The 11,701-nt window shown below is 43.1% G+C and overlaps 1 protein-coding gene across 1 annotated transcript in view; it reads right to left on the minus strand.

Moving 5' to 3' along the window:
* Positions 1-11,298, minus strand: part of LOC112570084 (girdin-like) — a 40,469-nt gene extending 29,171 nt beyond the window's left edge. Inside the window, 3 exon segments of the mRNA XM_025248303.1 lie at positions 12-117; positions 9,939-10,027; positions 10,500-11,298. Of these exon segments, the coding sequence (XP_025104088.1) occupies positions 12-117; positions 9,939-10,027; positions 10,500-10,541 (237 nt within the window). The 5' untranslated portion in view covers positions 10,542-11,298.
* Positions 11,299-11,701: the final 403 nt, after the last annotated feature.

An 11,701-nucleotide genomic window follows, 5' to 3' on the forward strand; every position in this document is an offset into this window, starting at 1 on the left:
AGATCACTCACAAGGTAGTAAGCTCGAATGTTCTTGACGAGAATATCCCAGTTTAGGATCCGTGTGGAAACATCCTCTACAGTTCTTTGCACACCTCCATAGGATGGTCGCTGGTCTCTGCAAAACAAATAAATAATCTCTCTGGTAACAAAATCCATATCAAGCATAAAACGTTTTAAGTGTATGAATGTCACGATTTAGCTTTCCTTTGATGTAAGTGCACCTTAAGAATTGTCTAGATGTAAGATTGCATTTTAAAAAAAGTTTTCTATGATGCATCTTATATTTATCTTGTCCTCATCTTTACTTTGTAACTAGCTCTTGTCTTGCTTTTTGTACCTGAGCACACTTTCCGAGTATAATTGCCCATTGGGATTAATAAAGTTGATCAATGTCATTGATCGGCGGTTGAGGCCTTTGAAGCTCTCCTGTAGCTCATGTACCGTTATCATTAACAATATCGCCGCAATTTTTTTTAAACTCTCTCTCTCTCCACGGCCCCTCTTTCTACCTTACCAATTATTTTATCGTAATATATTCACGCCAGACATCCAGCCCCGACAATGGAGCCGCCAGTCGCACGGAAACAACGGTCTGCAGCCTTTGTTAGTCTGTCGGTGAAGGTGTTGAAGCCGGTCTCCATCGTCTGCTGCTGCCAGTGTGTAGGACACGCTCGAAAAGATTCAATCTTAAAGGTCTACTAGTGTGCAAATATAGTTTGTTCTCCTTTTCTTCTGAAGGCTGGGTTGAACTTAATACAGTACAAGACACTAGGTCCTAAATTCTGACAACTTTTAAAGCTCGAGAGACAAACTTCACTACCTTTCACCAACAACAACACAGCGTCCCTTGGATGCGCCGTTGACAACAACGGAAACGTATTTGCGTACCTACATAAATACGACCACGACATGATCATTTAAATACAACAAAAAATCCAATCGGACGGATCTTCCGATGGAGGGGGAGAGAAAGAAATAAAAAGGTTGCCGTTTCAGCGACTGTAGCAATGTCACAGGCACCAGCATCGGTAACAAGGCTCCGAGCATCAGACCATTTCCTTCCCTCACTCTGGAACATGACTCTATTTTCCAACCAAATCTGGTCGGACATATTTTACCTGCCTCACTCACCAAACCTACAGCAACTCCTTCACTCTCTCCACCCACGCACTCCTGGCAGAAACACCACGGCTTTTCCAGCCGGTGCCATTCATTTGTTTTCCTGTTCACGAATGAACTGTTTGTGTTCAGCCATATGCACACCTGTTTGTGTAGCACTCTCTCAGGAACCTTCGTAAACACTCATTCACCCACCTTTTCTTTTCATTGAGAGAGAAAGAAAAGGAAAGTGAGAGACAAAAAAGAAGAGAGAAAAACAGATCTGATTTTTTTTTTCAAGAAAACATGGTGATCTATCCGTGTCAGCCGCACTAACCCAGTGATACCAGACCATGGACCACCAGATTATGAAGTGATCAAAGTAAACGCTTTTTCTGTGGCCAAATAGAAAAACTCTTCCCCTACTCTCTTCCTCCTTTCATCTCACCTTCTGCGGTTTACCTCAACCCAGACGATCACTCGTGAGGGCCCAGCATCCACCAGTTATCTGGCAGTTTGATAACTTGTCCCTTGACCTCTAACCATTGTCTACCGCACCTTCAGCAGACGGCTTCCAGCATCAGTTATTCTCTGCTACAAAGACATTGTCTTCCCCTCACCATGTCTCTCGCTTCAGTTCTGCCTCTTTACTAAGCTCCGCCAAACCCGCTCACCTCAACACACACACCTACACACAAGGGCCACCCACGCGCGCGTACCGGTAAGGAATCATGACAACCAAAGACAGATCCTGGCTTTACCTGACATTCTATGTTCTCAATCCACTTCCTGTCGAATATCAAGTTTCTGCTCCACAAAAAATTTTCTTTTTAAACCTCATCAAGAATTTACTTCTGTTACACTTCTACCCCTACCCCAACTCCGACCGCACTCATCCTAAACCCTGACTACAAACTAACCCTAACCTCTGCCCATCAGCTTTTTGATTCCATGTAAAGATACGTAACACGCGTACGTGCGCGCGCACACACAGACTCAACTCCGTTTTTTTTTCCCACAAACTCCCCTTGGGATTTGAGAAGTCGGGACTATTTTTCTCTTGAAAAAAAAAAAGACGTAGCGCTTGGTCTAATATTTGGAATATTAAAAAAAAAAACAAAAAACAAACAAAAAACAAACAAAACCAACCAACCAAACAAACAAACAAAAAAAAAACCCCCAAACAAACAAAAAAACCCAACAAACAAAAAACAAAACAAAACAAACAAACAAACGAAAAAACCCCATGGACAGAACAGGTTGCGACTGCACTCGGATACTGCAGCACATGCACTAGCATGCTGAAGCGCGTGTCCCAGGTCGGATCCTCCCTGTAAATGCTCGGCGTTTTTGCGGGTGGACGACAAGAGCGATGATTGACTACTGAAGTCCTGCAGCATGGCCGTCAGTCTGATCACATGTTTGCACAAAGACTGCGTGCATGCTGGCATAAACGTGTGTCCGTGTGTAAAACAGCAAACGTGTCGCACCTGTCCTTTTGGCGTGAGTTCAAACTGCCAGGAGGCGTTAGGAGGGAACCAACCACTTATTTACGACCTGTTATTTACAGAACGCTCACTGACGATTACGAATCCCAGCATAACAACAAGTGCATTTTCTAGAAACTTAAAACATTTCTCTCTCACACGAAGAAAATGCTTTGCTTATTCACGCATTGGGGATAATCAGGTAGAACAGTAATACCGGAATTTAAACAAAGGTCAGCATTAATCTGATCTCATCTAAAGCTCTGATCACAGGTATGGGTTTTCTCCAGATTCTCTAATTTTCACCATCCACCCGCCCACCTTTTGTGCGCGAAATCACTATGAGGAAACACCATCGGTATCAAATAAACCAACCGATCATCAATTAACCGTTTGTCTTGGTGCAAGTGCACGTAGTAAGAATACGATTTCTTTAAATTAAAAAAAAAAATCAATTATCAGCCTCTATGCAGGTCAGAGACCAACCCTCCCCCACACAAAGATCAACTAAGATTTGCATAAAATGCAAAGTGTGTTAGAGTGAAGCATGTATGCACCTCCCACTGCAGCAACAATCATGTCGAGCTCGGAGAGCAGCCCACACCAGAAAAGACGCAGCACCAGACTCACAATGTGTCCCATGATGTACACATTATTGGGCCTATCATCAGTCCACGCTGACATGCGAGAAACACCCTTTAATTCACGTGAATGCACAAGCGCGCAATCACACACACAATCGAACCTCCAAGCATGGCAGGCTGCACCCGGGTAGTGCTTCCTACAGCAGACCTGTCGTACCGGCCACCCAACCTACAGGGTCGGTCTTAAATACCACGATGGTGCTTTTGCCACCCAGGACGTACATATTCTCCCACCCGTCTTTACATGCATCTTAAAAAAAAAAAAGTATTTCGAATGAACTGCACCTATGACTTCCGGCCTATACCCACCCCGCACTCTTTAATCGGTCATTGAGGGGAACAGTACAAAACCTAATATTACATCAGAAGGCAGCCGTAAGACAATGCCAGATCATGGCTGCTCTTCCCTTTCGCTGACAAAAGAACCCACCCATAAAAAGTCCTGATAGAAGGGATCGACTTACTTAAACATGACCGTCAACCACCCTCATTACAAAAAAAAAAAGAAAAGAAAAATAAAGGTGTGTGTGGGGAGTGCACTCAAGCGAGACTGTCATGCCGCCTACAGTGGACAGGCTCGTGCAGTCCTACTGCAAGCACGAGATACGCTTTGTGCACACGCACCTGCTGGCTTTTGTCATGGGAACAGTAACACCGATACCCGACCTCGATTACGGGCGAGGAGGTCACTACCAGCTCTGTGGCCTCGCTCTCAACGTCCCGGCCCCCGACTTCCCATCGACCGGTCGCCCCATAAATATGCCTGCGTTTCCAAAAAAAAAAAAACAAACAAACAAACAAAAACCCCAACCAAACAAAACAAAAACAAGAACAAACGGGGAAGGGCTAAAAATTGTCTCTACATCAGAGTCGTCCGCTATTCCAAGGACCCCCAAATCTTCAGCAACCATCAAGCCGTCCTGCCAGCGATGGCGCTCTGTCGCAGTCTGGAGGATTTAACAACTTCCGCAGTCAAGGGTCGGCGACAACTTACTGCCCCACTCCCCCCACCTCCCCTGCTGTTTGCCGTGCCCCATGGCGACCTTTTCAACTGCAGTCGTCGGCGGGAGGAGGCTGCAGTTCATCCATTCTTCACGGAAGTACGCATGGAGTCATTGTGTCGCGAAGACGTTGAAGGATGGGCAGCGAAAGATGCTGTGAAGTTCACTTGTAGTCCCATGATCTTAAAATGAACTCCAGGTGGTCGCTCGATACTCGACGACAAGAAACGGGTGGAGGCAGTCGTGGAGATTTACACCAAAGTGAGGAAAGCCAAATGTATTCATCGCCCACGTAGATAATAGGTAATAAGTAAGAGAGAGAGGCTGTGATTGGCAGTCAGTAATGCATGACCGCTGCAGTGGACACATCAAAATAAACACAGGTTTCTCAGATGGTTGCATTCTTGACTATATGGGCCAGGGTTCCCAGACATATAACACGACGGGTGCTAAAAGCAGTTCCGCATGGCCCGTCCCTCCCACTCTGCCGACAAGGTGCTGTGCAGGTGACTGACAGCAGCCGACGGAACCGTTGAGATGCAGATGCTGATAAGCTGCAGCGGCAATCAGACGGCGACGTGTGCGACAAATACCTAATGCAGTTCGTTCTTTGACCTTTCCTTGACCGTTACCAGGCGATGTCCCCACCCTCTACTCTCAAATAAAAAAAATAATTCTAATGGACGGTAAGGACTTGCTGACAAAGCCAAGAAATGTTTATGCAAACAGCTGACCAAACGGGTGGGGTTGGGAGTGAGTGGAATGGGCTGTCGATCCGATGTTTCGTTAAGGACAACTCTCTACGCAGTCTCTTTCAGGTGACTGAGACTGGGCAACAATAACTGCAGCTGTATGCAGCTCACGACTGCCATGCCTCCCCGATAAACTGATGCTTTCCACAAGAAATTGATGATAAAACCTGCCTTAGACTGTCGGCATGCAGGTTATAAGACTCACCTGTGACGTGCGGTAGACCGTGACAGCCTCTTGGACTCTCTCTGTCCCCTCCCAGGCTTCCTCGAACACCCTCCCCCTCCCAAACTGCACTAACACCATGTGACTGAAACGGCTGATTTCAAAATCCTGCCACCATGAACGACTCAAAGAGTTTCACAAGGTTGTCACGCAAGACAAGGATAAATGCTGGCGTGGATCTTGAAAGTATCCACACGTGGTGTGTGTGGGAGACTGCACAGCCAAATACGAAAAAATTTGGTTTAATTAAGACGGTTATCAGCTGAGGCCCGGTGATACGATTTGCTTTTCATGGTCTGCTGATGTTGTGGCCAACGGTGGTCACGGTCTAGCGCTTCTTTCTACTTATCTGACTCTTTTTTTTTTTAAGATATGTGAGAAGAGGGAGTGGGGAGAATCAGCACTCAGTAAAACTACAGCAGTGGAGATGAGAGAGTTTACAAGTCTGGCGTGCCGACAGGTAGGCAGCAAACAACGGGTCACCCACGGCGACAATGAGTTCACGCCCAATAGAAAGGTGACCCCAAGTCGGACAGCTGGACGGTCTCTGCTTCATGTCTACCATCTCCAAGTTGATGTCAGCGGTGTTGTTCGGACTATCCTTGCTGTCCCCTACCTCCAACTCCACCCGACTATTCAGTCGCGGCAAGCTTTAGAATCGAGAAAGGAAAAGATTAAATGGCCTTCAATCAGGGACGGACTTGGTCGCAAATAAGTTTCCGTCCAGAAAGATTTGCGTTTCGTGGAGAAAACACACACACAGCGGCGATGGTTATGTCTGTGCTTACATCCCATTTCAACCAGCTGTCAAGAAGAAAAAGAACGGTACCCATACATGCATGAGAATCGAGCACTTCGGAGGCCTTAATGTATTGAGACACATTCCTGAATTCTGACCACACTTTCTTCATGGTCTACAATCCACAAATCCTTTGCACACACGTGTCTCCCTCTACCCTGTCTTTGCCAGCTTGCCTTTTAGGACAGCCACGCGAATACAGAGGCGTCCTTAGGTATTCACTGGTGCGAAACTTTCTTGCCCCAGCATCGATGGGAGTGAATGGCGACACGGGCCTGAGCAGATGTCTGTCTGAATGACAGGTCGAACGAATCTGCTTCACGTCGCACGTGGCCCAAGTTATTCAGACGATAGATGTACATACTTGGATGTCGGGTGTATGCCCCATGTTCTTGGGACCAGATGAGCGGTGAAGAAACAATTTATATTTATTCTAATCCGCTTACTTCTTCTCTCTTTATTTGTATACGTAGAACATCCTGTGAAACAGGAACTTCTCCCAAAGGCCATGAAAGACTGGAAGAAATGCAGAAATGCAGCAAGAATGATGAGTGCCTATGATTCCCGCTGAAGACAACATGGTCACACTTATGATCTCAAAGCTCAACTGCATGCATTAAGTTAACGGTATTAGTATCCAGCAGCACTGATAATATATACAAAACGTTGGTATTGACGCAACTGGATAATTACAAGAAATGCGCCCCGGCCCACCCTCCTCACTTGCAGGGCAGGTCAAACCAAGGGTGAGTATTGCTATGACATGACGAGCTAAGCAGCTTTAACACCCCGTTCTTTACAGAATGAGTGGGTAGGTTTTCCTTTTTGACAACGAACGTTACAAAGCACATGGGATTATTTCTGTAAAGACAAGTAGAATTTGAATGATGTGTATTTCTAAGAAGCACGGGAAACTAATAATACAGACAGAAGTGACAGAATGGACACGAGGGAGAGCAGGGGTTGGTGGGTGGGTGGTCGACTAAGACGAGCTGAAAGAAGGATGCATGCAAATGAAGTGCTAAAAACCAACTTGGCATGGCTCAGTCTCTCAAGTAGACCTTGCCGGCTTTATGTCACCTTAACCATGCTGACAGAACTAAAGCAAAGCTTCTAGACTGGATAAATCTAGGAGGAACGTGGAAAGAATTTTCAATACCTAAGAGGATTTGGTTCCTAACACTGTGGTCTTACCTCTTCTGCACTCTTACGTAAACTATCTTCAAGGTTAGGATGGCCTGACGTCCTTTTCCCTCCTCCCCCATCCATCCCAGTGTATGGGAATAAGCATGGTAGAGAAAGAGAGACTGTGAGCGAGAGAGAGAGAAAGAGCATGTGTCAGACTGAAAGAGAGACAGAGAGAAAAGAAAAAAAGTGTATGCAAGAGAAAAAGAGCATACATATCAGAGAGAAAGAGAATGTCTCAGAGAGAGATGGAGGGAGGGAAGAGCATGAAGAGTCTGTGATACATCTAGTCAATGACCTGCTGGTGTTTTTTTTCTTCCACCAAACTGCTGATGTTATAAATATAAAATCAACCAATAGCTCTATGTCCTTCCAACATAAGCTGTAGAATGGAAAATGCTGCCCACTCAATCACTTTACTTCGTTTCATTTCACTGCATGTGAATTTGCTTTTCTGAAATATTCAGAGGAAAATCTACATTCTGATGTATGTTCAAACTCAAGCCATATTTCAAGCATATAGAACTCATGAATCTTTAATAATATTCCATCAGCAGAGCTATGTTCTCAATGGCAACAGCTAGCAACATCTCAATGGGGGTTTTAGTTCCCTATCGAGGATTAAATGAGAATTCCAAACAATATGCAGGATTCATGATATGTTCAAACAATGACTCTTGCTTTTGAAAGAGAGTTGTGTGCACAATTGCTTGGACACCGAGTTAAGAGACTTTCCATGGAAAGTTCTTTAACAATTTCCATAAAATACAGGAAAGTTCTTTAACAATTTCCATGGATGATTATTTGCAGAAAAAAATGGAAGCCATACAGACCAGTCATAAGACCTCTCTACTCAATCCTCTCTTCTCGGGATATTTTGCCACAAAAGACATAAACATTTTGCAAGTTACATAATCTTTGATAAGCATTTAAAAAATTTCTATATACAAGTCATGGTTTTTCCAAAGAAATAGTTAATCTTCATAAACATAAAAAAAGCAAAAGGAAAAATAAGTCTTTAAATTTTGCCTCAATAAATTGGTTGCTAGACTTGTTAAGTATCTTTCTCTGTCCAGCTCTTGAGACGAGAACACAGACACTCTCTCTATAATATCCCTATAGTTGCGGTTTTCTCTTTTTTTTTCTCTCCCCAAAGCAGAATGTATAATCCCCTTGCAAATGTGTTTTGGTGCACTAACAATGTGACAGATATTAATAAAAGTATTAGTATTACCTTTTTAACTGTCATTAGAAGATACCAAAATTCTCTGGTCAATATTCAAAACCAACAAGAATAAGAAGCATCAGCTATTAATGCCAAAAGGATTAGCTTATTACGTTCCCAACAAAAATGTTGTCAACTGTGGAAAAAGTTGTAACTAAATCAGAAGGCGGATGTTCGCAGGATGAGAGCAAATGGACGGATGACTTAAAGGTGCACAAAAGTACTTTCTAGAAATTTACTTAAAATATGCAACTGCTTCCTGTGCTGTCATGTTAATGTACATCCAGAGTTAAAGGAAAAAAAACCAAATGGATTGAAACAACAAAAAATTACAACAAACAGCATGTGAGAGCCTCTGTGCTAATCTCTTGAGAAATTTAATTGCAAATTGTCTGTCAGCTTGGAAGCCATGGGGCACAAATAAATGAATGAATGCTTAAATGGCTCCGGAATCAAGGCAATACTTCCAACACTAACAAAAGCTAATTGGGTACAAGTGGATACAAAATGTCTGTTAATATTCATGATAGCAGAATCTCCAAGCTGTGACTGATCTAGAAAAGCTGTGATAAATTACGCATCATGATGCAGAACATGTCTTGTGAAATGCAGATACCCCTTCCCATTGCTTTAGCTGGGGTCAAATGTTATGAGTGCGAGCTTCTTAGGAATAAACTCTTAATATCAAGATAAAATATGGGATGTCAATAGGGTGGCTTATTGCAAGAAAAAAAAAAGGGAAAGGGAGAGAAGAAGAGGATTTTCTTGTCATATTGTGAACAATGGTATTAATAAAATAGTTGCATTAAGAGCTGGACATCTGATCTTGAACTGGCTATGTCTTCAAATATTGCTGGACAGTTTAATCACCTTACCTGCTTTATAGGCAGCCAGAATAAATTACGTATAAGTTTACAAAAACCAGATATTATTCCACTGAGCAAAGATTTTGGAATGGCTAATACTACCAATGGGGAAGCGGACGGCCGAGTGGTTAGAGCGCTGGCGTCCGAACCGAGAGCGCGCTGGTTCAATTCCCGATAAGCGCAGCAAACTTCCCCCAGTCGACCCAGCTGAAGGGAATGGGTACCTGACTCCATAGAGGGTCGGGGAAGGTAAGGCAGCGAGGGAGAGGAGATGGGCACCACCCTCATGTGAAAAGCTGGCCCCGAGAAAAGTGGGATCTCTAACACCTCACTCCCCAAACGACCTTTAAAGGTTATGGGACGACCTTAATACTACCAATACTACCAGCTAGATCATGTCACACTGTGTATTTTGATCGACATACACTAAAGTAAATTCCATTAAAATCACTTCCATGTAAAACAAAATTAAGAAAAATTGAGACTAAAAAATAAAAATAAAGTGATATTGTCCTTCAAACTAAGTTAGTACGATTGTGCTTAAAAGATTCAGCCAAAAGCATTATCATTTGAATAACTCATTAACATCTTTACTTAGTATGGAATGAAACAATACTGTACTAGTATCCATGATCATATAAATTTCTATTACTCACATCTGCTGCATGATGTCATTTAAGAATACTCCATCATATAAATCTTTATACTCCAATGGTCTGGAATCTGGTGGCCGGAAGGTGTCAATCTGTTACGCCAAAAAAATCATTTGCAACATTTGTTAAACCTATTATAACACTACTACTGGCACCTAAAATTAAAATGCGGGAAACCTTTTGGACTCATCGTGGAGTAACAAGAAATAAACTAAAACTAAACTAAATATTTCCATTGATTATTTTGATGTGCTAGGAAAAAACTGATTAGCTATCAATTTACCTACTACGTTTTTAATTTTGATGCTCTATGAAAAGATTAAATAATATAGTTGCCACAGAAACCTGGCTCTTATTTTTACTGAGAATTCTGATGAATAAAAAAACAGGTTTCTTATGACAACAACACTTAGAAATAGATGTGAGTGTGAGAGAGAGGAAATACAATTTGTTCCTCCTGCTCTGTTGTAATATATAACTCAGCGTGCAAATACTGAGCCCTTTTTCCCGTGCAAGACCCTCCAACTCTAGCTGGTATCAATCCAAAACTGATAAGACACTTACCCAGAGCACCAACGGGTTAGACATGTAGTCGTTTTCGGCCATGATTCATCCAGAGTATCCAAGGCGGCTCTTTGGTCTGATGAAGGGGGCTATAGATGTAGCCAGAAGTCTGCTGCTAGGCCACACTACACGCTAGTGAACAATCCTACAAAATATTCCATGGTACCACATTTGCTCAGTGCCACATTGTTTTCCTCTAGTCAACGCTGCCGCCGTCTGAGCTATGCAGGTGTACAGTGTTCGTTCACCACTGGCGGTGCAATCTTCGTTTTCGCTGCCAGTCTACTTTCTTTTGAATAACACTCGTGTGTCTTGTCGAGTGGTAGTAACAACTCCATCGTAACTGAGACGGACTACATCTTCTTCTTCGCCTGCTTACTAAAGAAGGGGAGAGGGGGCTAATCAAACTGAACTTTACTTTCACTCGCGTGTCGATCCTTGTTTATCATACCTGCACCCTAGAGGAACAGGTACGATCATGCACTTAGGAGATTACACTCAGTAAACTCTACGCTCGCCCTTTTTTTGTGTGCGCTGTGGGTCACGGTGAACATGCGACACAATCTCTCATATCTATTTGAAGTTGGAGAATCGTGAACGCTGTACAGCAAATCCTTCTGTGATCGTGTATGTGTCGTACAAAGCAATGAAAACTGTTCTTTTCTCGTCATTGACTGTTCGCAAGTTGACAGTCTGGGTGACACACGGGGCGTACAAACTTCACCCCTCCGCCGATCACAACAACGCTAGCACGCGACTCGTGCTTCTAAGCAAGGCGTGCAGCCGCAAGTGACGTCACCAGCCGCGCTTGTCAATCCACCAATGAAATGTCAGCTTAGTTAGTGCTGTCAATTAGAAAAAGTTGGATTGGCCCAAACTTTTGAACTTTTCACGAACAATCCTAGGCGATTTACATACAGTATTAATGTTTTCCGTAATCAACATGCTTGTTGTCATAGCTAAATTATGCGACCATGCACTGTATTATAAGAAAGATTTTTTATTAAAGAAATCGTAAATAAATATTGCTTGAAATGCCTAAACGTGAGAAAAAAGGGCAAATTACACTGCAAATTGATAATAGATAATATCTTGTCCGAATTCCAAACATTTTTATATTTAAGTTGTTTTCAGTTAGAATCACGACATCTACATAACCATAAACTGACGTTTGCATTCTAGCACATCAGCAGTAACTCGCA

The sequence above is a fragment of the Pomacea canaliculata genome, linkage group LG8 (assembly GCF_003073045.1).
Source record: "Pomacea canaliculata isolate SZHN2017 linkage group LG8, ASM307304v1, whole genome shotgun sequence".
Lineage (NCBI taxonomy): Eukaryota > Metazoa > Mollusca > Gastropoda > Architaenioglossa > Ampullariidae > Pomacea > Pomacea canaliculata.